Genomic DNA, 27,408 nt, shown 5'->3' with positions numbered 1-27,408 from the left:
CAAAACTTCTCCTTCAAAATAAAACAAGATAAACCCCTCAGAGTTCTGAAAAGATGTCTAACCCCATCCTGACCTTAGAGCCCCATGAAAACATTGCCTTGCACATGATATCTGACAGCAGCATTTGGCCCTGCCTGTGTTATTGGCAAAGCAATAAGCACCGCCAGCCCTGTGGCCTCAGCTTCACCTCCTGGGCGTAATGCGTGGGGAGTTGTTTTTCCAGGGGTGACGTGGGATTCATCAAGAGCTTGGACAAAGCAGTGCTAGTAAGAAGTCATGGGATTCACGCTGTCTGCCACTGTGAAGGATTGAAACACGCCTTCCTGATCCCATTCTTGGGCTAGCTGAAAACTCTCAGCTTCACTAGGTACAGACAACTTTAGCAGAGGCTGCAGCTTTACTGAAGTTGGGGTTTTTATGGTGTTCATAATCACTGTGCCCTGCTCAGAGGTGATTGGGACCAGCTGCAAACAATCCTACCTGCCTTGGAGGAACAGCACACAGCTGCATCACATCAAATAATAGGAGCTGTTGCCCCTGTTGTGCCTTCTTCCCAAGTTGCTCCTTACTGACCCAGGAGGAACTGTGACCAACCTCCCAGGCCATCAGGTAGGAAAACACAAAGTTCTGCTTGCTTTCTCATCTAATCCAAACCCACATCCAGAGTATAAAATATTTAGTGCAAAAGCCTGCACTATGGTGAGGTCCTTTCTTTGAGCCGTACTGTACAGAGCAGGTGCAATCACTCACCGGTCCTCCTTCATCACCAGGATAGCCTCCGTAGCCAAGATCACCTGTGGCACCCTAGAAGACAACCAAGAGGATTCTGCATTTCTTACATATGATCTCCCTCTAAACTGATACTCAAGATTTCCCCAGATTTGCACAAAGTGGCTGCTTGGTCACTTGTGTAAACAAGCTGATGAGAGAAACCATCTCCTTTTGACATCCCTAAACACTTTCACAAGACACTTCACCCCCTCCTTCTTTTACAACAGAGACTGTTAGTGACAGAGGAGAGCAGCTCTCAACCGCTACGCATGGGCCAGGGCCAGCTTTAAAATGGGGCACAAATGGAGATGAGCTTCCTGTTAGCATCACCCATTACAATGTATGCAGCTTGCACAACACCTACCCATCACCACCATAGTGGACACTGACCTTGCATGAAAACACCCTTCATCCCCAGGTAAGTGACTTACCTTTGGTCCTATGGGGCCTGGCACACCTCTGTCCCCTCTCTGCCCTGAGCACTTGCATGGGACCTTGCAGCAAGTCCTCTCTGCGATGTTGTCCTGCAGCAAAATGCATGAGAGACAACAACAAGGTGTTAAAACCTGGCAGAGCACCAGCACTGTAACTCCTACAAGCCCCGAGTCTGTGCAATTGCCCCTGTGCCAAACTTAACATCAGTCTGGTAGCATTCTGGGATCTGTCTACCCCGAAACACCTAAAGCATACCAGGAAAAGGAGGCGTGTGTTGGCAGACTGGATAGGTTGCATGGTTAGGAAGCAACAGTCAATTTTCTTTTGGACATCAGAGGCAAGGGTTTAAATAGGAACAGTGTGGAGCAGAATTTGTAGAGAGCATGTAGCTCAGTGCCCAGAGCAGTGCTGGTACTGAAGAGAGCAATTTCATCTCCTAAGAAACATATGTGGAATAGCCCATAAGAAGGTCACTGCAGGGAACACTTGGCCAGCGACCAGCAGGCTGAGGGCAGTTTGTGAGCACGCAACAAATGAGGAGAAAAGAAGACAGAAAGACAGAAAGGGATTAATCGAAATCACAGCTTGATTTTACATCATCCTATAGGAAGGAAAAAAATCACTTTCTTTGCCAAGCACATTGCTGGCTGCAAATGCTTCCTGCCAGCTTTGTACATTTACATCTTGAAATGATTTCCTAAGCAACTGAATTATTTGGGGATGGGCGGAGGAGACTAGCTGTGATCCCCAAACCCAAGGTTTACTCCCAGGTGGCTGCATGCTGATTTGTGGAGAAGGGCCCAGGAGGGATAGCACAGGGATGAGCAGTTAAGACCAATCTTATTAAGTCTACTGGAAAAGAAGCTTAATGATGCTGGTAACAGATGTGAAGTTGGCAGGAACTGGACATACCAAGCTTGATAGCAAATATACCCAACAAACTTCAGAGGGACTTCATACATGGCAGGGAAGCAGAAGAAGAAAGGGTAACTCCTTCACCTGTTAAAAGTGTGTCTGAAATACAGGCAGGTTATCACCTTGGAGAAAGAAACCTAGAAAGCAGGGCTTCTGTAAGAAGTTTAGCACTGACAAGGTATGACAGTGCATTACTCGCAAGGTTAAAAACCCAACAATATATATATATAGGTGGAGGGCAGGCTTTTTGGCACACCAGCTTTTGATGGCATCTTATCCTGTCCCACTCGACCTAATCCCACGCGCTGTAGCCTTGGCTGGAGTAGTGATTCAGGCATGGTACAAGACCAAGAAGCACCATGGTCTGCTCTTAGTTTTCCTTGCTGTGGCATCTGTAAGAAACGCTGATGTGAGGCAGGGAGGGGAGAGGACCAGAGCCAGCAGGGTGTCATTCAGCCTTGGTTCAGCCCCACAGGAGATCCAGGGTCAGCTTTCCTCCAGCATTACAAGGCAGCCCTGCCTGTGCCAAGTCACTTACGAGCTGTTCTGCCAGCTCGAAATCCAGGTCCAGCAGATTGACTCGGAGGGGTCTGTTGTAGGTGAACCCGCGACCGAACTCCAGCTGCATCACTCTGTCAAAATCACTCACTCGGTCCAGCCCAACGAAGATGAGAGCGTTGACACCTGAGAGGGGAGAATCGGAAGGGGCTGTGTGATGGGGTGAGTGCTCTGCAGAGCCTGCACACCCTCCCCTGTGAGGATGGGTTGTTATCCACTCCTTTGATTGCAAGTAGAGCTTATCAGTTGAGGACAAGCATCTTCAAGCACATTCAGTGCAAGTTACCCAGGTGCCAGCTGGCAGCTAAATATCACAGAAAGGCAATAAAGAGCAGCAAGCACATATAGAAATCATGAAATCCTTATTCATTATTATCTAAAGCTGGAGGATTCATTAGAAAAGGTGGTAAAATGGACCAAATATTAACATAGATTATAATCACTGCCCTGAAGAGTAAAAAAATTACCTTCTGCATGCAAAGTAGATGAAGTGGCCTCCAGCTCTTCTATCGAGTCATCTACACCATCAGTAAAATGGATTATAACCTGGGAGAGAAACAAATTTGTATCAGGATCCAGAACTTTTTCAGTACAAAACACAATCAACGTGCAACCTGAAGGGCCTTCTTCCAAGGCATGCTTCATCTGAGAGGATATGGGGGAATTGCTACACCCTTTCCAGGCTATGAAGCTTTGCATTTCTGTGCCAGGTTTCTGTACTCAGCTAAAGTAGGGAAATACCTGGAAAGCAATAGTTTGCAGCCAGGCAGTGGTCATGGGTACTGGCTGCAGCAATGCTCAGCAATTGTCAGGAAAGGACCTTGACAATGCATCGGAAACTAGTGGCGCTTATGTTGCCAACTTTATCATGAATACATCTATTTAATGAATGTTTTTTTATTTACTGTGATTTCACTGTTGCTTTACCAATTACAATACATCAGAGGTCAGTTTTCCTGGCCAACACCATCCCAGTGGCCTTCATTTTGTCTTACCTTGGTGCTGCCAGCGGGTGAGGATCTGAACTTGCTCAGGTAGGACCTCAGTGTATCAGCTGTGAGGAAATAGGGCCCCTGAGTTCGCATGCCCTGAAACCTCTCAAAGAGTTCAGGCTGGTATTCAGAGAAGTCCAGACCCTCCACAGGTCCCCCCCGAGCCTGGGCCATGATGGCTACCCTGACATTGGGCTCCTGGTTGCCAGTGCAGCTGATCCTCTGCATCTGCGTTATTCTGTTCAGCACAGACTCAACTCTGGACTCCAAACCTCTCTGGGAATTGAATATATTCTGGCCAGGCCCAACATCTGAGACATCGAAGCCAAGTATCACATCTAAGTCGCAATCTGAAAGGGAAATGCAAAAACAGAAGAGAACGTCGCCATTGAGCAATGTAATTGTTTTACAAGTAATGACTTTCCCAATTGATTGTTCTGTTAGTCTTAGAATCAAGTGGTTTGGGTTGGAAGAGACCTTAAGGGTCATCTAGTTCCACCCCCCTGCTGTTGGCATAGTCCTTAGAGAAGACTCTCTCTGCATCAGGCACTGACAACATTTGATCCACAAGTGCCTTCTACTTCCTTTCATCTCAGTAATTATAACCTGGGAAAATCTGAATTTCATTGATTTTATTTGATGTTTTCCTGTGCACTTGCTGCTTAGCACTGGGAGGAGCTGACCAAGACAAGCCCAACAGGAGTCTGCACTGTCTGCTTTTCTGCAGGACTATTTAGCATGGGCTTGGAGCCACCCTGCAGCCATTGAGCTGCCCACTGGTCTGCATCACTGAGAGATCAGGCTGCTGGATGCCTTTCACTCAGCTCAGGGCTGCTGTGGCTCTCCTTCAGCTTCTCCAGAGGTTCAGGAGACACCTCTGCTCAAAAAGTCAGAGGGCTGAACTGTGGCCAGTTATCCTAGGAGGAGGACTTGCCGTACTGTAGTAAGTTAAGCCAGCTGCTGGGATTCTGTCCAAAAGCAATACCAGCTCACTTACTCACCCCAATTCCCCTCGCTTCACTTTTGAAGTAGCTAAATCATGGGATTCCTTCTTAGGGTAATTTTAGCTTAAACTACAACCACATATGCCCTAGCTTTTTCTCATATACCTGCCATGAGATCAAGTGGGCAAGACAAATTCTGATTTCCAGCACACCATGCATGCCAGGGACTGAATGGCCAAGAAGCCCAACTGTCTTATTATACATATAGTAGGCTGAAGCACAAGAACAGGCAGCTCTCATACCTAAGGTTTGAAACCTACCACCATGCTCATGGAAGGGATCTGAGCCCATGCCACACCTCAGGCTATAGGCAAAGCAAAAGAGAAGGCTGGACAAGTCCGTCAACATCACTGGATATTAAAAGCCACCCTCAGGAATGGCCTGAGCACATTATGAGAGGATGGCGCTTACCTCTTGTAACGTCCGTTGTTATTGGGCACAGTTTCTCCTGCATAGCAGCTTCCAATGTAACTAGAACCTGCTCGTTGAGCTCAGACAGCTCCTGGGCTGTGGATGCTCGGAAGCTCGTGGCACTCTCACTGGCCAACCTACTGACTTCCTTCAGGTCGATGTTTCTGACGCCTACTGCAAACACCTTGACGCCTTTCTGTGTGATTTCCAAGGAGGCACTTGGCCCATCATCTGAGGACTTCCCGCCCGTGACAAGGAAGGCAATCTGGGGCACTCTCTGGTCGATTCTGCTCCCGGCCTCCTTCACAAAGTGCTTTGCCTGGATATGCCTGATGGCTGCACCGGTGTTTGCCACTCGTCCACCTTTGTAGATGACTTTGTTGATGGCATCTAAAATCTGAGGTTTGGTGGAGTAGTCCTTGAGGAAAAACTCATCAGTGACATCTGAGTTGTACTGGGCCAGTCCTACCTGGATAGAGTCACCATCCCTATAAATGGCATCCACCACAGAGTAGACAAACTGGAGAACTTCTTGGAAGTTATCTCTCCCCAGATTGATGGAGCCATCCAGCAAAAACACGATGTCAGCCTGCTTTTTTCCTTCTGGAAAGATTACAGAGAAAACACATCTGTTAATAATTGTTGGCAGCATTCATAATACTTATGATGCTTAGTGCTTTGTGAAGTGGCATCGTGTTTCTCTCTTATTTAGACTAGATGTTAGGCAGAAGTTCTTCCCTGTGAGGATGCTGAGGCACTAACACAGGGTGCCCAGGGAAGCTGTGGCTGCCTCATCCCTGGAAGTGTCCAAAGCCAGGTTGGACAGGGCTTGGAGCAAGCTGCTCTAGTGGAAGGTGTCCCTGCCTGTGGCAGGGAGTTGGAACTATATTATCATTTGGGTTCCTTCCAACCCAAAACATTCTATAATTACATATACATACAAGAAGAAAGGTCTTCTACAACAATTACTACACTTCATGTAACATTTTTTGTTTTTTGTGATAGACACCCTCATATTATTTCAAATTTAATTCTATTCTTTCATACACTCAATAAAGTCATCTTCTGGGTGTTCTTTAAGTGAATGCAGCTAAAGGGTTGGGATTCAAAAGCTGTTAGTATGGAAACATTTCATATGGAAACATAAAACAAATTTTATCTGTGCTCTGTCCAGAGAAGTCTACAGGATGAACAGGAGTCTTACCAGGTCCTAGAAACCCAGGGGTTTCTGTTGTAGGTATTGGAAGCTCTTCAAGAATACTCTGCACCTTCTTTTCCAAAGTTGGGAGTCCTGTAAAGTCCTGCACCACAAGCACGCGCTCAGGATCATTGGTAATGACCTGCAGCTGGTTCCTGTCCACATTCCTGGCTCCAACACCCAGTGGTTTGATGCTCGTTGATGTGATCACGTTAGCAGGCCTGTTCACATCGTCCTGGGACCGGTCTCCAAGGATGAGAACAAGGTGCTGGGGCACTCCATCTTCTATCCTGCTACCTGCAGACTTGATGAAGTAGTTCTTCACCACATAGTCTAGGGCTTTTCCAGCATTCAGAGGGGACCCCCCTCTAAGCCTCAAGCGGCGGATGGCTTGCAGGACAGCATTTTTGGACTTGTGGGTCTTCAGGTAGAACTCAGGGAAGACGTTATTGCTGAACTGCACCACACCAATCCGCACCTTGTTTGGCCCAACATCCAGCTGCTGAACAATTCTGCTGATGAAATCCCGAATGTGAGCCAGCCCATCGGGCCTGACACTGTCAGAGGTGTCAATGAGGAAGACTATGTCCTTTTCATCACCAGAAATATCTGCAGAAATAAAGCAAGAAGAGAGGAAATTATGTGCAAAGTCCTTGCTTAAGCTGTGCTGAAGGATTTTTGTGCTATATCTGTTGTGTGATGTAAAACTGCAAAGCATATTTTAGCCAACTTTAGGCATGGTGCTTTGAGAAGCCTCTCCAAAAGAGCTTGTGTGCAAGTGTGTGTTAACAATCTGACTCATACTCAAATCATGCATTTCTCAGAGCCTTATCTGGTTTGTTCATTAACACTCTTCTCTGGATTTGTCAGTGTTTCCACCTTCATTTTGCCCCAGATTTATTTCTCTTTCCTAGATAGCTGCTAAATGGGAAGAAACAGTTGTACATATTGTGATATTTGACTTGAATCAAAATAAGTAACATACTTAGGTACCTGACTTGAAAATCACAAGTTATAACGTATTTAAGTACTTGGGTCAAATTTCTACGTATCTGACAGTTTCCTTCTAAAACTGTACCTGTGCTGCACTTCTGCTTTTAACTGAGGAAGACCTTGGTTTATAGAGAAGGCATGAAAAGTTATTTACACGTTTGGGCAACATTTATTTGAACAGCAACACAGAAGCAGCTGGTGTTGACAGAGCCTTACCTACAGAAGGTGGCACATCTCCCAGCAGCCTTCTGATTTGGTCCCCTGTCAGGGTTTCAATAGGAGTCAGCAGCTTCTGCTCAAGGCTGGGCAGTTCCTGAAAGCTGGAAACTTGGAATACATAATCAGGACTAAGGGAAATCTGTACCATCTCCTCAGGATCCACATTCTTGGCTACCACCATAGGTGCCACCCCCACTTGTTTCACTTGGAGTGATGGGTACTCCAAGTCATCATCTGACTTGCGGGAGGAGAGGATGACCAAAAACTGAGGGACGCCTTCCTCTATGCGGCTCCCGGAGGGCCGGGTGAAGATAGTCTTTGCCACAAACTCAAGGGCCTCCCCCACGTTCACCTGCTGGCCACCCTGAGGCCGCAGCCGCCGCACAGCACTCTGCACCTCATCCTTGGTGGAGTGCGCGTTGAGCAGGAACTCCACATGCGGATGCTCGCTGAACTGGACCACGGAAATCCTGGTGGTGTCAAAGCCCACATCCAGGTTGTTCACTATCCGTTCAATGAGGTCACGGATGAGGTAGAACTCCTGGGCAGCATAGCGGGAACCATCAACCATGAACACGACGTCCCTCTTCACACCCGCTGCAGGAAGGAAGGCAGTGGTCAGAAGATGCATCACACATTGCTTATGGAGAACAGCTAAGCTCATTATCTACATCACTGGCCCATGTCTTTGGCCATGGGGGTATTGCTCATTGTTTCACTGCTTGTGATAGCTCCTGTGGCTCTCAGCAGGCAGGTGATATCAGAGAGACAGGACCAGTCTGCTAGGCACATACACAGGGAGTGCAAGAACAACAACTTCCAGAGCAAAAGAAGCAAGAGGGAGCAGAGGAAGCCTGCAACAATTCCTTCTGGGATCTCCACACAAGGAAATGTAGCCTGGTGACATTCCTTACTCAGAGCAAGTTTCCAGGCAGCCCGGGGCTGTTTTACACTCAGTACCACCCCTCTAACTTTGGCTTTCTCCTCTAAGAAAGCGTCTATTCTATTATTCTCTCAGCTTCTGCCTTTCCAGGATAAGGTTTTGCTTCCTAATACAATGTTTTCTGCAGTGATAATGCAGGACAGAGCCTCAATTATTGCTGAATACCACACTGATAAATGGGGATGGAGGGAAGCAGTCTGGTTCTGAAGGGAAGGTACTGATAGAAGGGCTTCAAATGGACTGATCTGGGATGTGTACCCTTCACCCCAGGCATAAGCTGGCTGGATTTCATTCTGAGCGAGACCAGAAATGGAAGATCTGATCCTTTTCTTGATGCTTCCAGCTTCCCTTCCCCCAGTAAATGCGTGTGGCAAATGTAACACATGTCAGCAGGTCTTCCATTTAGCAGGAAGCTGACCTTGATTTATAGTGGTGTGAAGACGTCCCTATAGCATCTAAATGATGCATTTTCCATTCCACAAGGAATAGCATGGACTTAAAATCCATCACAACTTAAAATAAGATCAAGGTATTAGCATTTATTTTGTGGGTCTTCCATGAGGATACAACAAGGATGACCTTGAGGAACTGGGCTTAAAGGTGGCTCAGCTTAAGTTACACAGCTCCTACCAATCCTAAAGTGCATCAAAAATGAGACCAGGATGGACTTGGGATCTTAGCTGAGACCACTTGCTTTTCTCAGTTTGTGTTGCAACCATGATGTTATTAAACATCATATTCTGCCGCTGGCTCTCGGTGCAGACACAAACATCTTCTCACCTGGGCTGGGTGATGTAAAAACCAGATCAGGGGCAAGTGACTCTATTTCTTTCTTGGTCAGGCGGATGACTCTGTTGGAGATGACCTGCTGCACCGTATCCAGCTGGCTGAAGTCAGGCACAGAAATGGCAAAATCTGGGAGGAAGGAAATGGTCTGCAGCTCTGTGATATCAGCATTTCCAATCCCAATGCCAAAGGGCACAGTGCCACTTGTCTTCAGGACCACCGAGGGCCTCCTTACATCATCCTGGGACCGGTCAGCAGTCAGCAGAATCAGGAACTGTGGGACGCCTTCCGCTATCCTGCTGCCGCTCGACACAGTGAACACATTCCTGATGAGATAGTCGAGGGCTGCTCCAGTGTTCAGAGGAGATCCTCCCATAATCTTCAGCTCCTGGATGGCACTGATGAGATCTGCTTTGTCTTCATGGGTGTCAAGTAAGAACTCGGGTTGCACGGCATTGCTGTACTGTGCAACGGCGACACGGACTTTGTCACGACCGATATCCAGGCTTTCAACAACTCTTTGGACAAAGGTCTTCAGTAGAGGGAAACCTCTTCTGACACCATCTGAGCCATCGATTAGAAACACCACATCCTTCTTCTCACCTCTCTCAACTACTGTTTGAGACAAGGGAAGGGGGGAATAAGTAAGATTCTCTTTTGCAGTGGTTATTAGTCTCCACATACATTGAACTGAAGGAGTACAAAAGCTCAGGGAGGGGGAACTGAGGAGTCAGGGTGTATGGTTCAGTTCCTTTGCCATCAGATGCAGTCACTGGTGAAGAGGCAGATGGGTGGAAGTCAGTGGAAAATGCTGCGCAACACGTGCCATGCCTTATCCACTGAGTCATAGAATCATAGAGCCATATGAAATAGGGTGCCAAGGGACTCTGGGTGCCATCTCCTACTTGAGGCTGGGAGAAGCTGGCTGCTCCCAAGGGGCCTGTGAAGCTGGTACATATGGCTTTGCAATATACAACAGGAATCTGGGGCATTGCATACTGCAGAGAGAGTGCTTGCAGGGAGGCAGTGAGAGATGGAGAGCTTTCCCAAGGCATCACTGAATTTAGAAATAAATAATCCTGCTCATGCTCACGCAAAATAAAAAATTGCTGGAAAAGACACCCAAGTGAAAACCATGAAATCTTTTCTAAAATGCCAGACACTGGAGATTTTTTTTAAAACTGTTTTTTTATATCTTTACTAACTTCAAGCACAAAAAAAGAGATGAATTCTGACCAAACATTCTTTTTTAAAAACAACACAAATGAGACTGAAACACCAAAGATTAGAGAACTGTTGAGACATTCTGCTATTAACAGAATTGGAAAGCTTTGGCTCAGTAAAGCAGAAAACATCACTGCCTGTCAAACAGCAACTGATGGATGGTATCTCCAAAAGCGACGCTGTCTTGCTTATAGCAGAGTCAAGTGGGACAAACAGGAGCGCAATCTGTCCCTCTGAAGAAAATCTTATGAATAATGGAGTTAACAAAGGCAGTTGAAGACTTTATGCAAACTTCAGATCAAGTTTATTATTTAAGAGGAATGTTGGAAACTTGGTGGGCTAATGCATAGGACTGGAATGATAATATAGCTTGCACTGAGCCATAGAGATAGGAAGAGGGATCAGACATTGCCTGGTGCATAGCAGTTTCAGACGCTTTTTCTAAGGTTCAGGAACAGCGGAAGAGACTCCTATCAAAAGTGTCTGATAGCAGATGATGAAGAAAAAATATGGGTACTCTTACAAGGTGTCTGTCATTTAGCCAGGAATATTAGAAGTAGGTGGATGCAGCTATCTGTGAGCGAATGGCACAGTTATTCACAGTACTTGATGGTCAGAGGGATTCAAAATGATCTTGACAAGACAGAAGTGGTTTGGAAAGGAGGGAGCAGCTCAAGAGCACTAGTCTATACTATAAACACTAGTTGAGACAGAAGCTGCACAAATATGGGAAGGGCAATGACTCCACAAGCAAAGGATAGGGTAAGAGATGACCAGTGGATACCATTATTACACTCTGGTCATTTGGAGCAGGCTGATGTTGGAAAGACAAGGGTGAAAAGGTAGAAAAGACCTACAAGACCTACAAGGAAAGATTGAATGAGTTGGGTATACAGCTGGTGACAGGAGGACCAAAAAGAGACGTACATGGCAAGCTTAAAGTAAATGAAAGGCTGTCACACAGAACATGGAAACGAGCTGAATTCTGTATCCTTCTTTAGCTGAAAGAGATGTAAAAGGTTTAAACTATGACTAGGAAGGCAGAGGTCTGACATTAAGAAAAAGTATCTACTGATACAGATAAAAGCAATCAAACAGATTGATTATAGAGGCTGGGAAATCTCTACTGGAGGGTTTTAAGGACAGATTAAACCAATGTCAACTGGTTCTGGACAGGAAGATCCTGTTGGGGACAAGAGTATGTAGCAGATGGCACCCTGAGATCCCTTCCAGCCCTGTATCTTGTTTATGTTTCTATGATTCTAAGTCCATCTGCCTAGGACTTGTATACAGAGATGACATGGATGTTATTACACACTTCATTCTCCCCACCTGCTGTTGGGAGATAGGTTAATACCCAAGGAAGGGCTGCCTTAGGAAATCACACAGCTGGACCTGCATCATTTCCAGGGCCACAATGTGAATTTATAATTGTGGCTGTGTGATTTGTTTTATGATTTTTTTTTCTTCAGTTAATCCACACTCGTCTATGGAAGCTGATGGTAACTGAGCCAAGAGCACCTGATTTACTGGTGCATAGGTACAAAATGTAGAAATTGCTGTCATATCCTGTAAGAAATAATGGAGCAGAAGCAAATCCAGTGTGTGCAGTGCTCCTTGCTCCTTACCACTCCTCCAGAAAAGGGAGGGTGGAAAAAGAAACTGAGACAAGCCTTTATTTGCTTCTCCTAGCCCTTGGCCAGCACTGCACATGAACTTATGTGAGATCTCTGGGGCAATGACTCTGCAGCATTTCAGGTTTCTACCATGTTTTATACACCAGTAACAGCACCAACTGCAGCTCTTGCAGCTGAACACAAGGTTTTTTTCCTTGCTCATCTTTAAAATTCAGTTTGGACCTTCTTTTCTGGATCAGGGTCTGACCAGAGGAGCAGTTTCTATGCAATGGTTTTAAACTTCACCAGACCCAATTGTCCCAGTTACCAAGTTGAGGGGGTCATATAAGTGGTGTCTTTCAGCCTTTTGGAAACCCTGGGAGTCCCTGTACCTGTCGGCTGAAGCTGGATAGTTTTCAAGAGGTTGACTATGTCTGGCTGAAGCTCTGAAATCCGAGGGAGGGAGTCGACATTCAGGATGAACTGTGGGGCATACACGATCCTTTCCAGCTCTACGGGGTCAGCACTTTTGGCTTTAATAACAAAGGTCACAACTCCTGCTTGCTTCAGAGCATCTGATGGTTGCTCCACATCATCGGTTGATCTCCCAGCAGCAAGGAGGACCAAAAACTGAGGAACTCCTTCCTCAATCCTGCTTCCAGCTTCCTTCACAAACAGCCTTCTTATAGCCTCATCCAGTGCAGCTCCAATGTTCAATTGCTTCCCAGTTTTTATCCTCATTCTTTTCACTTTGAGAAGCATGTCTTGCTTAGATGGGAGTTCAGCAAAGTCAAATTCAACTTGGATGGTGTCACTGAACTGAGCTACAGCTACTCGTGTGGCATCTGGACCCACGTTCAGGTCAGAAATGACTTTGTGTACAAAGTCCCGGACAGCAGGAAAGCTACCCAAGAGGTTGGCTGAGCCATCAATCAGGAATAAAATATCTTTCTTGCTTTCTAGAATAAATTCACAAATGAAAAGAGGGGAAAAACAGAGATGAGGGCATTTTTCTTCTCAAACATCATCCTAGAAAATTCTCTGAAAATAAGCTGGGTTTCAATATGCAAAGTCAGTGATTTTTATATACCAAAGTATTCAAAGGCTACAAGACTAAACAACACCTTTGACTTACTTATCTGAGGAAGAAGGGGAAACAAGAACACCTCTACCCTAGGACTCAATAAACTCAGGCACCAGATAGTCGTATCATACACTGTGTTGCATCATATCATTCACGTCATAAATTGGCTGTTTCAGATTAGGCCAGTGATGTTGATATAGTCTAGCAATATGCTGCTAATAGAGGCATTAAGTACAACAGCAGTGGAGGGTTGTGGGGTTTCTGTCTATTTAAAGGCGTAGTAGATAACAGGTATTAGTTCATACATACATACACACACAAAGCATATTCTGTATTCTCTAAAAATACCTCTAGTTGCATCACAAGGAGCATCCAAATCCATAGGCTAGTTATGACTCTGGGAGGAGAAAAAGGCTTTTATCTGTTTCCATTTGGTGGCCTTTTAATCTCATTGAATATCCAAGGGAAAACCAAGCATCTCATATCTGTGTGCTTAACATCTTTCATATTAATCTTAATGGTGTCCTTTCCATACTAAACAATCCTGGTTGTTCTTAAGTCTTGATATGCAAATAGCCAATATAAGGGAAATAGTGAGCAAATACCTGTTTAAAAATGGTTATATTTTCTGACAGCTTTGGGGTTTAATGTTGGAGGATAACTTGGAATATCTGGAGTCAAATTTGGCCTCTGTAACAGCCTGATAACAACACTTTGACAAAGTGGCTCTGAGGAAGGATTTAGTCACCTGTACCTGGCTAGAACTCTGCTCCTCTGTGCTCTTTGGCACAACTTTAACCTTTCCACACCACTCTTGGTGGCCAAAAGTGTATGTTCCCATTGCCTGAGTTAGTGCCAAAGATGCACTTAGAGGTTGTGACATGATTAGGGCAACAGAAAGGGACCACCCGAGTGACTGGTGGTTGTAGACTCACTTTGATCCTGACCTGCCAAAAGGGTTAAAATTGTGCTGACTTTGATGTGTGTTACAAATTAAGAGCAGCTAGTTTAACCATCAATACATAGCCCAGCTATGTATTGATACACAGCCTTAACTGCTTTGATGACTCAGGGCCTTGTACAGATGTGAAGGTGTACGTTGGGAACAAACTGTCAAGACAAACAAGATTAACTTAATGCAGTCAGCATGCAGGAAGGTAGGTATTACCTGTCGGGGCGAGTGGAACCTCTTCCACACCTCCACTAACATATGTTGTTATAGGCTTATTTAACTCCTGGGGTAAAGCCGCCAGAGCACTGAAATCATCCATAAAATATACCATTCTTGGATTAAATGCAATCTGTTCAAGCTCTGCCTTATCCGCACTCCTAACTCCAACAGCAAAAGTCATCACTCCGGCCCGAGCTAATGCATTGGAAACTTGCAGGAAGGGATCGGCAGACCTCCCTGCCATCACCAGGACTAGGACCTGTGGCACTTGTTCATTTATTCTGCTCCCACCAGCTTCCGTGAAGTGATTCAAAAGCACAAAGTTCAGTGCAGAGCCAGTGTTCAGCACTGACCCCCCCTTGGGCCTCAGCTGCCCCATACGTTGAATTATGTCTGATTTGGTTTGGTACGAATATAGAAAGAACTCTGTTTTAGGAGTGTCACTAAATTGCACTAAGCCAACTCGGATTTTGTCACTGCCGACATCAAGGTAGTTAACTAGGGTGGCAACAAAGTCACGCACAAAGGGGAAGTTGGCATTTCCGACGTTGAGTGATCCATCCAAAAGAAAGATGATATCCCTTTTGGTTACTTGAACTGCAGTAGAGCACAGAAAATAACATGAGACATCACAGAAAACAAACACGGATTATTTTTTGTCATGTGTGCATACAGCGTACGCTGTACACGCATGTAAACATGGTTAGGTGGAAGGATGAGAAAAAGAGATGGGAAAGAGTGTGATCAGCACAGAAGTAACAAGGACCTTGCTGGAAACGACAAAATTGGGCAGGGGAAGTTCCTGATGTGTATTGAAAAGTCTTTTAAATGTCAGGTTTATCAGTGGGGCTTAGCATCTGCCATGGCAGATCTTTTCAATGGCTGCCAGTACCAGAGCTGCATGCTCTGCCCCAGACCCTTAGCCATCAAAAAGCAGCTTCTTTGATTTTGATGGAGCAATACTGAATTATAGCTATAGACATCTTGCTTATCTGCAAGTCAATACACAATTACTTGGGCCTTTCTAATGAAGCTTTAGGGAATGCTTCTGCTTTTGGCATTTTAAGTGGGCTTCGACACCCTCTTAGTGGCAGCAATCCCCCATTCCATGGAGATGCTCCCATGCATCCCCATGTAGAGAACCATGTACTGCCCTGCAGTGACTTCCATGGTCATGCTGTGCAGCCAGCAGCGGCTGGTCTGTGGTGCAGGGTTAAGTTCCACTTATATGGGGAAACACTTTTGCCAAGTAACCATTTTGGTTGTTATTTTGAGTGGGTATTAAAAATACCTTTTACTGATAGGCTTAGGAAAGTTGGTCGAAACCAGACTACAACAGCTGCTTGAGCCACCTGCTCGTTTGATGGCTACATATAGTGCAGAAAACTGCAAGCTGATGTCTGCAGTTATGGGCATACATTTTGTGGGCTGTTGAAGGGGGAGAAATTTCCCACTTCTGGCCATAATCAGCCAGTTCTTAGCTCCTTTTTTAAACTTAAGTCCTTCCTGGGCTGTCTCCCAGAAAAGTGTGATTCAAGGCCCAGGGTGAGACAATATCTAGTTGAAACAAAGCAGATTGCCCAGTGTCAAAATCAATATGTTACTAATAATAGTCATTCTATGGAGTAGGATATGATTACTTGCTTATGGTGTATGTGAATAGCTGTAAGTACAATAGAGCAAAAGGACTGGAAAAAGGGAGAAGCTGCATGAATGAGCTTTACAGAACAAGGAAGTCTGGGAACACTTTAAATTTCCATTGAAGATTAGAATGCCAGGTTTGTGTATAGCCATGCAAAACTGCATTAGCAAGAAACACATTCTGAACAGAAAAAGCTTATTAAATGATAAGTACACACCCATTTAAACCAATGGGAACCTCACTCCTGACCTCACCAGGAGCTGGAGAAAGTCCTGGTTTTCAATGTTCATATGCCATAAGGCAGAAATGCAAGGTTCAAATACGATCTAGCATTAGTTCAACCTCAAGCAACCCTATTAGGAAGAAATCTCGAGAAATCTGGTATATCTCTACTCAGCTACACCACCTCTGGAGATGCAGTGGAAACTGCCTGAAAAGACATGACTAGCAACTGGATTGCTTCCACATGACTGATGTCAATGGCAACACCAAGTAAAAAGGATCCACTGGCTTCACAGGGCTTTGAATCACCTTCTAAACAGATTAAATGAAAACCAACATTGCTATAGTCTCATGCATCTCTTAGGGCTTGAGCTGAGTAAATGACAAAAGAATTGTAAATATGTTCTGAAAGGGTGAGTTCAGTCGGTGTTAGGCCACATTTCTGTGAACATCTCCAGAACAAACTTGCTTATTTTCTTGGCACTTAGAAGAAACTTTCTTGAGCAAATCTCCCCCAGAAATGTTTCTCAAACAGGGAGAGCTATTTTAACATTCACAGTGTGTCCTGCTCATAGATCACACAAACCCTCAGTGAGAGAAAAAGCCTCCACTCTATGATTTCAGTACCTGACTAGTAAAGCACACCTTTCATGTCAAGGCCTTTAAATGTTGGTGACAAATATGGGATGGGACAAAAATCTCCAAGAAGGAATGACAAAGCTGCAATAACAACCACACTACCAAATCCACCGCTCTATTCCTGCTCATTTTGCAAATCAAAGAGACAACATTTAGTTATGCTGAAACATGTGCTTGATGCTTTTTCCCCCTTATCTCCATATGTCCTAGAATAAGGGTTGACAAACATAAACTGTATGTCTTTAATTAGAAACAGGTCATTAATTACCTGATGGCGGCTCTTGGATAATCAGTCCTCCAGAGAGTGTCCTGATAGGCGACAGTACTTCAGGAAGAATGGCTTGCATGAACTGGACACGGAAGTCATTTGGATTGAACACAAAATCGCTCTCATAGGCAATCTCTTGAAGTTCTGCCAGGTCGGCATTTCTTGACCCAATGGCAAGGATCACTATACGGTTCCTTTTCATCTCTGCTGCAGCTTGGTCAACAGCATCCATGGACTTACCACCAGTGATGAGCACCAGCATGGGGAGCACCCCTTCCTCCATCCTGCACCCAGCAGCACTGGTGAAGAAGTTGTTCCTCACAAAGTCCAGTGCCGAGCCAGTGTTCAGTGCCGTACCACCCATGAGCTTCATTCTCTTGACATTAGCCATCACATCCTTTCTGCTCTGGTGGGTGTTAAAATAGAACTCTGGCTTCACAGTGTCTGCGTACTGTGCCACCGCAACTTGGATCAGGTCAGGTCCAACCTCCAGCCTTTGGACAATTTTGGCAACGAAATCACGAATTGCATTAAAGGGGGCAGTCCCCAAAGCAGTTGAGCCATCTATCAGGAAGACTATATCCTTCTTGTTCACTTCAATAACTGCAAGTAATGCATGAACATATAGTTAGCAGAAGCCTTCACCACACAGTAGATCAGTTCTAAGTCAAAAATTCAGCAACACTTAGGACTTCTTGTCTGTCTGAAGTACTGTTACTCTCAACAACTTTTAAAGTCTCTTGCTTTCAAAACAGAATTATTGTCTGAGTTCTAGCAGAGAGTTAACAAGAAATATGAATGTTTTCCCTATCTAAAACACAGAAGAGTTTAAGAGTTGCAAGAATTGCATTGTTTATAAAACAATATTAAGATGCACATACATGTCGAAACAAGAAAGGCAAACAGGAAAAATCTTGGTACTCAGCTGGCACGTGAGTTAAAATAAGCAAGTGATGCTTCCTCTATCTGCAGTGGAGCCATCAGAATTATGCCAGAGCATGGTTTGGTTTCAGAAGGATTAGGTTTCCAAAAGCAATGACAATAGAACAGTCTCCACTCATTCAACGTACCTGGACTTTGAGTCTTCATATCCTACATCTTATCCCTTATCTAACAAAACCAAGTTATGATTTTTCTTGGCACAGCTAGCCCAGCCATGGAAGAGCTGAATCATATTCTTGTTGCCATGTCTTTAACAAAACAGGTCCCCTACGTTGTAATCTCTGAAACTTTATTACTGACTACGTCAAAGGAAACAGAACAAGCACAGTTAGCTTTCCAGTTCCTGGGCTAAGTTTGAAAGAAGATAGTTAGCAAAGAAAAAAAACCCTGTTGTGCAGCATTGGAACCAAAGCACCGTCATATTTAATACAGCAAATGTACACACAAAAAAAAAACAGTAAATATTAACAAGACCAACACCGCTGTGATAAAAGCATTATACGTCATTGTCATAGGAGATAATCTGGATACCATCTTTTATACAACCCCACTCACATCATCACCTTCCCGATTTCATACCATTTAAGTGAAAAAGAAAACCTTGTGTTGCTACCAAGTTATGCTGGAACATTATGGATCATTGCATTATGTTGGACTTGGGGTTTCCTTAAATTGCCAAACCACCTAAGAGCTCCTGAGATGGGGTCAGTATTCAAGGCGCAGGTCCATCGCCTCCCAGGCTTATCACTATGATCAATGCACAGCCCGGGGGAAGAGGAGACCCAGAATCGGTGGGATCTCAAACCCCTCGGGGCAAGTGGAAGCAAACACTCATGTATGGCCTGGATGGCAAAGGGCAGCCCCTCAGCCCATCAGTGCTCCTCTGAATGCAGGCTATTTACTTTGGAGTTGAACAAAACCCAAAGCTTTGGCTGCAGTCCTTCTTGGCTGGACACCAGCTGGCTATAGAAAGCAGCTGGAGGAGCAGGAGCCTTCCCAAAGGCTCATCTTCATCAGGTTTCTCATTAGGAGTAAGTGCCACGAGAGTGGGCCACCCCAAGGAGTGATTTAGAGCTGAAGATAACATCCATGACTCCGCTGCCTCTCTGTCCTCAGTCCCCAAGAGACCTGCCTCCAACACCAATGCAGTCTTTTGCACAAGCCTTTCGCAGTCTCGCTAGAAGTTGTTTGATTAAGGACCAACTGTCAAAATGTGAAGATTAGAATAGCTCACCTTGGTGCCGTCAGAGACACAAAGTAATGAGAACCTGCACAAAGCTAATCTGGTGGTACTCTCCACAAAATACAGCCTCACATGAGCTGCCAGTGACTTGCAGTTGGCTGCCCAGGTTGTCAAAACAGAGCTACTCACAAAGCCACAAGCATTCGTTTAAACAGTTCTTTTCCCAGAACCATTATATCCACCCCTCATTCTCTCAGCTAAGTTTTTTTCATCAGTTGCTCCGAGGACTGAAAACAGGAAACTTGCCAAATGGATAACGAAGGCTGAAATCTCTGCTTTTTGTCACCCAGGAGAGACGTCCAAAGTACTTCCTTAGCTTCTCAGCAGCTAGATACCCAAAAATGGAGACCCTGAAAGCTTTTGACTTTTTATAGAAGTTTGTGGGAAATATGAAAGGGGCTTTGCAAAGATGAGGGAGCAGGGGAGGAATAGCTCCCTCCACTCCTCATTTCTCTTGCAGCTCTCAAGCCTGCACTATGTTTTATTAGAGGAGAGGAATTCAGGAACCGAAACCAAAACCCACAAGAGGAAACAAACCATGGTGTTAATTTCAATGGATGCAATTAAAGCAAAAGCATTTAAGCAATCCTATACATGTCTCATAGGATTGAGCCCAGTAAAGCTGATGGCAAGTCTCCCAGGACTTTCAGAGGATTTCAGATCAAAGCATTATGTCTTTGACTCTAAAGGCTGGGAATGCTGGAGGATGTCAGCACTGAACCCAGCCCTGCATAGCTCCCTCCTCATTGCAATCTCAGCTATCTTTGGTGAAGCATCTCTCATAATTTAGACATCCAGGATCCGCAGCAGTTAAAGGAGAGGGGAGAAGAAAGTCAGAAAGGCACTTTGAGGTGTCTGTTCACCTCAGAAGAACTAATGTTCAGCTAACATGAGGGCTAATGTAAGGCGGGGTGACTTCAGTATTTCACATGGAATGTTTGGCACCTCAGTGGGTTTGGCATCCATTTTGGGCTGCGGTGTGTCCCACACCAGTGCTTTATGCTGCAGATTTCCAAGGCACTGACATGAATCAAGCAGAACAGTCAAAATTAGTTTCCATGGGTTCTAGGGAAAGGAAATTCCCTAAAGCTCCTTTGAAAATACCCACTTCTCCATTTAGCATATTCATCTGTATGTAATTGCACAGACTGATGCTATAGTTGTACCTGCTACAAATGAGCTGGCATTTTAAGAGACAAATATAGAAGTGCAGATGAAACCAAATACAGCAACGTTTTTAATCTCACCATTCAAACTGTTAGAAATCAGAGGGGAAGAAAGAGAGGTTTTCTATTGAGCTACATGGGTCATGGCATGCACATTCTAGCTAGACAGGCAGACTTCAGCTTATTTAGCAAAATATGGTTCTTGTGACATGCTACCAGCAAAAGTTCTTTATGTTCTTTCCTGGAATAATCAAGGCAAGGTCATAAAATGATCTTTCAGGCAAATTCCTCCCTTTGATTTGAGCCACAGGACAGCAATCATGTTTAGGCATAGATCAGCAAAGACATCTGGAACACAGTTTTATGTGTCAACATACATCATGAAGTGAACAGTATGTACAGAACTCCAGACTGGCACTTGGATCCCAAAAGTATTGTTCCCATGGAGCATCCTGGTAATTAAGTGCAGCAACTCCAGCCTGGCCCTTTCCAGGAGCCTCTGAAGTACAATGTGCTGTGTCTTCCATAAAGCCTCTCTATCAGTAAATTTAACTTAGTCATAAAAACATAGGGTGAGAAACTCCTAATCACCTAGCTGTGAATCCAGATATTCATTATTCCACTGCACCTGAGCTAATGCTAGTCCAGAAACAATATCAATAAGGACTTAAGAGTGACAAAGTGACTTAAGTGGAATATTGACACCTACATTTTCTTTTTCCATGGCCTCACAGTAAATTTTCTCAGCTGATACATTGAAGGGAAATAGATGTTAGCAAGGTAGGGATTTCACTTCAGAAGAGCTAAAGGTTGTTTTGCTTTTTAAGTTCAGCAACACAGGAGTTTCACCATTTTCCCAAGGACAGTGCACAGTTTCAATGAGGTATGGAATTCTACTGTTTTAACAAGCTGTGAAATAAGGATCCATTTAACATCTGTGATAGCTTCCTCAGTCAAATTTCATTCTTATGACACTCAGCTGGCATATAATGTAAGCTAATGTGACATGGATGTTTTCAGAACTGACAGTGGTGCAGGATTTAATCCTAAAGTCCTTACATACCCCAAAAAGGATTATATGAGATTTTTTTATACCCTACTTGTGTCCTTTAAAGCCCCATGCCATGCCAGTGACTGACACACAACCTCACAGCTTTCAAAAGATAACTCACGGGGCAAAAGCGTTTCTGCCCATCAGCAGCAGTGTCCTTCCCACAACCAAGAGCACAGAGATTCATTGCAAAAGGAAAAAAAAAAGCAATTAGAAAAATAAGTGTTTTTTTCAAGTGTGCAAAAGCTCATTCATTCATCACAATGCAACAGTCTAGAAAGGCATACATACCTTCAGTCACAATGGTTGGGGCCTCTAACAAAATGAGTCTTTGGGCCACTCCAACAATGTTGGGCAGTAATAATTCTCGAAGAGCATCAAGGTTACGGATATCCAGGGCAGTAAATGCGAAGCTTCCATCAGTAGCAATCTGCTGCAGCTCTGCACTGTCAGCATTCAGGACACCAATGCTAAATGAAAATATACTAGCTTGCTTCACCGCTAACAAGCCCTCTCGGATATCATCACTAGACTCTCCACCACTTATCAGTACTAAAATCTGCGGCACCACTTCCTCTATCCTGCTGCCTCCTGCCTGGGTGAAGAGGTTCTCCACCACAAACTCCAGTGCCGCACCAGTGTTCGCTTCCTCGCCACCGCGGAAACTAAGTGCCTTCACGGCATCCAGAACTTCCGCTTTTGTGGAGTAGCTGTTCAAAGCGAACTCGGTTCTGGGTTGATCACTATACTGCACCACCCCAATGTGTATTTGCTGAGCTCCAACTCTGAGGCTTTCAATCAAATTTACAAGGAAATCACGTATGGCTTGGAAATTGACACTTCCGATGTTGTCTGATCCGTCAATAAGGAAAATAAGGTCAGCAGACTCTTGAGCTTTAAAAAAAGAAATGCAAAGGTGAAGGCATTAAAATGGGTGATTACATGCGGTTGTACAGTGTTCTGACATGTTTCTTGGAAAAACAGTAAGAAACACGAAAATGAGCAAACAAAACACATGTTCACTGAGGAGGTTTGCCTCTTAGTTCTGCATTCTGATTGAATAAGAGTCCCCAGCCCCAGCCCAGTAGCATCTACTGCTGATAAAGAGACATAACCTGAGCCAGTGGCTGCAATTACACAGGGGTCAGAATAATTGGCACATGAGGAGAAAACTTGGAAAAATACATTCTTTTTTCCTAATCTAAATCCATTCCATCTGTGGCCAGTACCGTCTCAATACTTAGAGCCAAAAGGAAAAGGTGAATTTTGGTGATAATTCACCCTGAAGACAGTGGGTGAGGACAGGGAGATTTCAAGGAGGTTTTCCTCATTACACTGATTTTTATTTTTTAAATGAAAACCCACTGTTATGCTGGAATCATGTTATTGGAACCATGGAAAGTTTCAGCCTCTCTGCTGCAATTCTTCTCTTTTGCTGGTTAAAAGCAGTGGCTGAATTTATTGGCTTCTCCCACCATGAAGGATTATTATTCCAAATGCATTTGTTGGAAACAAGTGAAAAGGTCTCGGTTATTATTCTTGCACTGTAACTCTTTTACCAGCAGCCAGCACAGACACAATGGTATTGAAGACCTGCACAGCTGCCAACTACACCAAACAATTGTCTTGCTTTAGTTACTTTGCACAAAGCTGCATTGATTATCGATGGAGGGGTTGGGTTGGTATTTTTCATACGGACTCTGGATATTCAATCAGGGAATGCAGAATCAGGTTAAAACAGGGTGATGAAATCAGTCATGACACAATTATCCAACTCTATTTGTTGTGACCATACCCAGATGATTGCAAGCATCTGCTGAGAATATACACACTCCTAAAAACCCCCAACCTTTTATATGGTATGAACATGATTGTGAAGGGGAAAACATTTTTTGCTGTGAGACTTACCGAAGCAGACCAAACATGCCCTGGTGTTTGCTCTTACTCCTTTTGTTCAACTAATTTATACCCATCAATGTCACCAAGAGCTGTGTGCATGCAAACAGGGGTAAATACCACCCAAAAACATGCTCAGACGTTTCCATGCTATTACTCTCCAACCTTGTGAAGAAACCAAATTTCAGACTATTTGCAAATGCATTGTTTGTAAATCCCACTCAGCTCTCAACTTTTAAAAGTCAAAGGTGAAACCAATAGCAAAACTGGCATGGAGTTTAGCAAGGCCAGAGATAAACCTGTGGTCTTTGGTATTAACCAGCAGTGGTAAAACCATTGGTTTTGGTTGTTTTTTTTCCCCTGTTTAATTGTTTTTCTAGTAAATGTTTTCATAAATCATGATGCCACCAAGAGATTCAAATACTACCACAATTCCAGTGACTAAAGAGAAGGTCTTCAGGGCATCACCACTTCCCTGGGCCAACTCCATAGCCAATGTTGGCTTTAGCATGGTTCAGAATTGTAAAGGACTGCAGGATTTGTTTTTCCATTGAGTCAAAATTTAGGGGTGCTTTGTGCTGGTTTTACTGTGCCATTTTCAGGTGGGATGTACATGTTCTATTTCATCATATAAATGAAGGGAAAATCTCAATGTGGTTGTACCCAGCGCTGCTTTAGATACCCTGAACATCTTTTTGAGGAACAAGGTTTCAGACACCAATGGGTGTCATCACAGCAGCACAGGTCACTCCCGCAGGAGAGAAAATAGATAGGAAACAGATATATTGGATAATGTGTCATCACTGTAAAAAAAACTTGTACTTCAGTGCACATTTATGGAACAAGCTGGTGCTGGAGAACAAATAAAAGCATGCTTGTTACACAACTAAGCAAGGAGGGTCAGATGAGACAGACAGCTCAGGTTTAACAAATACATCAGGGCAAACTTGGGGCTGACTTTCACATTTATCCTAGTCAGCTCTGGGGACCACCAAAGAACAACAGCTTTGGTACTCTATACTGGAAGCGCTGTGGGACTGGGGGGGGGGGGGGGGGTGGTTAATATTTCTGTTTCATATCAGGGCTCATTTTTAGCATAACTTCCATGGCATTTTTACACATTTCAGGCAAACATTATTTGTACCACGCTTTGCACATTCTTGTGATCCAATGTTTAGGACCTGTAACATCTTTTCCTATGTTTCCTGATATTCCATAGATCACCCATGCAAGTCACACAGGGACAAAATGACTGTAGTAGGATTAACTTAAATTTGGGTTATGGGGGAGAGAGAAATGCTTGCAAAAAAACTCTCACAGTAGAAGTGAACTTAGAAATGCATGATAAACACAAAGGAGGCAATTGCCTTTAAAGCTTTTAAAGAAATGTCTACGATTCCAGATATTCATGTACTATTGGGTTACATGCTGGTGTGCCCCTGAGGAGGACAGCCAGTGCAAAAGAGCAATTCCCCTGTGATTTCAACAGGGAAGCACTGTGGTCTTCAATGGAGAAGCTGCAAAACAGCCACTGCAGTGCTTGTTGATTGGAATAACACTCATTTTCACATATAGTGACATGAATGTCTTAGAACTAGTGAACCTTACACCACCTTTCTGGGGCAGCTGCTTTTCTTCCCTGTGGCTTTCACGTGATCTGGATATTTGCCCTGTCAAGCACTTTGCACAATAAAAACACACATGAGCACAGCCTTTTGGTGTTGCTCAGTGTCATGCAGTGATGGAGAGCACTCAGTGGGTCTGGCGTGAGGGTTAATCAGGCAAGACAACACAGGCGGATTAATGTTATACTGCCTCATTACACTGCCGTTGCCTTACATCACCCCGCAAGCTATTGACCTTCAGATGGAGTCTCAGGAATAAAAAGAAAGGTTTGATCTCTGGGGCTTCTGCTGTGAAACACAACAAAGCTGCCCAAAGGGCCCTTTCCATGAACAGTGAAAGGCTGGAGGAAGTGTCTTGTTTTTTTTCCAGGCAAATTGGTTTTCCAGCTTGCAGTCAGCACAGATCTGTTGAAGCCCAGGTGGTTTGAAGAGAGGTTTCAGTCACAGGAAGGGTCCAGCACTCCAGAAGGTGGAAGCCATCAGCTTGTACAGAAGACATTTGAGTGGTATTGCAAAAGGGGCTCTCCAACCACACACCTTTCTCCAAGCACATGAGAAGAGAGGCTAAGGGCCAGCTCAGGGATGAGGTTTCAGTGGAGAAGGTGTCCACCAAACTGCTTTTCGTGTCTTCCGTCAAGAATGACTTTCTGGAGTAGCACGTTGCCTGTCTCCCCCCTGCTAGCTGCAAGGGGACATGCTGCATGGTGTCCCTGCAGCCAACAGTGACCTTCTCAGTCTTGAGGGGTTTTGGTCAGGGACTCAAAGAATCATTGCCACAGCTTGTGTGCTCATCCCCTGTTTCTCCGCCTTGGGAGTGGATAGGATGAGGCAATTTAATAACTCTGCAGAGCTCCCTGCAGAGTTATTAACTTGAGCTCCTTTCCATGCCATGGGTGCAAAAGGATGGTCACAATAGGTCACTGCCCATCCAAGGGCTCCTGTGCTACCTCCTGGGATGCCAGCTCAATCTGCAGGTGACAGCACACTCAATAGCTACAAACATGAGGCCACATGCTTCAAACCTTTGTTTTTAAACCTCTTGAACGTCCATCTCAGTCTTGCCCCTACAAAGGCTTTAAACAGCGCAACGCCAGCAGATCCCATGCTGATGGAAGCCATCAGCAGTCAGCCATTACCTGTGATGTCTTTAAACAGTCCTTTGGCCCCAGCCTTTTCTGAAGTCATGGATGAACGGACACTCGCCACTAAATCTCCAACTATGCCGTGGAGAGCGGTAAAATTCTCTAGGTTGAAAAGGTGCGTATCGAAGGGTTCGCTTGCTATTTCCTGTAACTCCCCTTCCACTGCATCCTGCACGCCGATCGCAAACAGGTTTACATGGGCTGATTTAAGGACAGATGATGGCAGAGCCACATCATCCTGGGATCGTCCGTCCGTTAACACTATAATAACCTGGGGGACACCTTCACTGGCTCTGCTTCCAGCAGCTTTAGTGAGATGGTTCTCGATTAGGTACTCTAATCCTTTTCCAGTCTTGGTGCCTCCCCCCACGTAAGGCATGTTGGCAATATGGGACAGGATGTCCTGGGTAGAGGGGTAGGTATTTAACTGGAACTCTGTGTGGGGGTTTCCGCTGAACTGGACCAGGGCAAAGCGAAAATCATTTCCTCCCACATCTAAAGCTTTTACAACATCATACAGAAACTCTCGAACCAGTTGGAAATGTTCCTTCCCAATGCTCCAAGAGGAATCCACTAGAAATATTATATCAGCCACAGCAACGGGTTTGACAGCTTTAAAAAAACAGATGGGGATTTAGGATTTTCTATCAGTCAGCACAAGCAGCATCCTCCTCCTCGCCCAAACAACTGACAGTCTCTTGTGCATGGTGAAAGTGAAGCTCAGCTTCCCCTTATCGCCTGCAGCACAGCGGGAGGTGCTGGAGAAAAGCCAGACAGCCATCAGCACCCTGACACCACAGGCACTGAGGGACAGAAGAGGACAGCATGCGACCTACCCTTCCCACGGAGGGGGAGGCAAGATGCTTCTCCCTTCCTGGACCTCGCTGCACAGATCTGAGCCATATCCCTGCAGCTTCACGACTGAATTCAGGCTTGCTCAGCCCCTAGCTGCCCGTGGTCACATGCAGATTTTTTGCTGACTCAGGGCTTTACTGCCTCTGTGGCAGTGCTCAAGCAGGAAGGGCTGCTCAGTTTAAGCAGCCTGGGTGCTGGCATGAGTTTTCCACACTTTTCCTGCTGCTAACACCCACCTCATGACATCAGCTCTGGTCCCAGAGGCACCAGTGCCTTTCTAGAGGTCGGTGGCAGTGTTCTTTTCACTGCTAAAGCTCTCCAACACATGCAAGCAGGGCAACACGGCTCTGCCCAGGAGAAAACCTGCTTGGGGCCAGCTGGGGCGCACGTCCTGCAC

The 27,408-nt window shown here is 44.9% G+C and overlaps 1 protein-coding gene across 15 annotated transcripts in view; it reads right to left on the bottom strand.

The window, feature by feature from the left end:
• The window catches only part of COL11A1 (collagen type XI alpha 1 chain), a 456,680-nt gene that overhangs the window by 428,906 nt on the left and 366 nt on the right, over positions 1 to 27,408 (bottom strand). For 7 of the 15 annotated variants that reach the window (XM_057401629.1, XM_057401726.1, XM_057401666.1 and 4 more), the window contains exons 2-15: positions 26,151 to 26,768; positions 21,785 to 22,387; positions 17,092 to 17,694; positions 14,318 to 14,917; positions 12,458 to 13,024; positions 9,220 to 9,840; positions 7,494 to 8,093; positions 6,291 to 6,893; positions 5,087 to 5,689; positions 3,675 to 4,021; positions 3,147 to 3,225; positions 2,660 to 2,805; positions 1,203 to 1,295; positions 751 to 804 (exon numbers count right to left, since the gene is read on the bottom strand). In XM_057401629.1, the coding sequence (XP_057257612.1) occupies positions 751 to 804; positions 1,203 to 1,295; positions 2,660 to 2,805; positions 3,147 to 3,225; positions 3,675 to 4,021; positions 5,087 to 5,689; positions 6,291 to 6,893; positions 7,494 to 8,093; positions 9,220 to 9,840; positions 12,458 to 13,024; positions 14,318 to 14,917; positions 17,092 to 17,694; positions 21,785 to 22,387; positions 26,151 to 26,768 (6,137 nt within the window). The remainder of the gene's footprint in view (positions 1 to 750; positions 805 to 1,202; positions 1,296 to 2,659; positions 2,806 to 3,146; positions 3,226 to 3,674; positions 4,022 to 5,086; positions 5,690 to 6,290; positions 6,894 to 7,493; positions 8,094 to 9,219; positions 9,841 to 12,457; positions 13,025 to 14,317; positions 14,918 to 17,091; positions 17,695 to 21,784; positions 22,388 to 26,150; positions 26,769 to 27,408) is intronic. The other 8 variants (XM_057401657.1, XM_057401789.1, XM_057401679.1 and 5 more) reach the window with 5 other exon arrangements.

This window comes from Pezoporus wallicus, unplaced genomic scaffold, assembly GCF_028554395.1.
Source record: "Pezoporus wallicus isolate ANWC-B61680 ecotype Strahan unplaced genomic scaffold, APGP_CSIRO_Pwel_v1 contig_3489, whole genome shotgun sequence".
In the NCBI taxonomy this organism is placed as follows: domain Eukaryota; kingdom Metazoa; phylum Chordata; class Aves; order Psittaciformes; family Psittacidae; genus Pezoporus; species Pezoporus wallicus.
The sequence above is the reverse complement of the archived record's forward strand: the minus strand, read 5'-3'. Positions and strand labels throughout refer to the sequence as shown.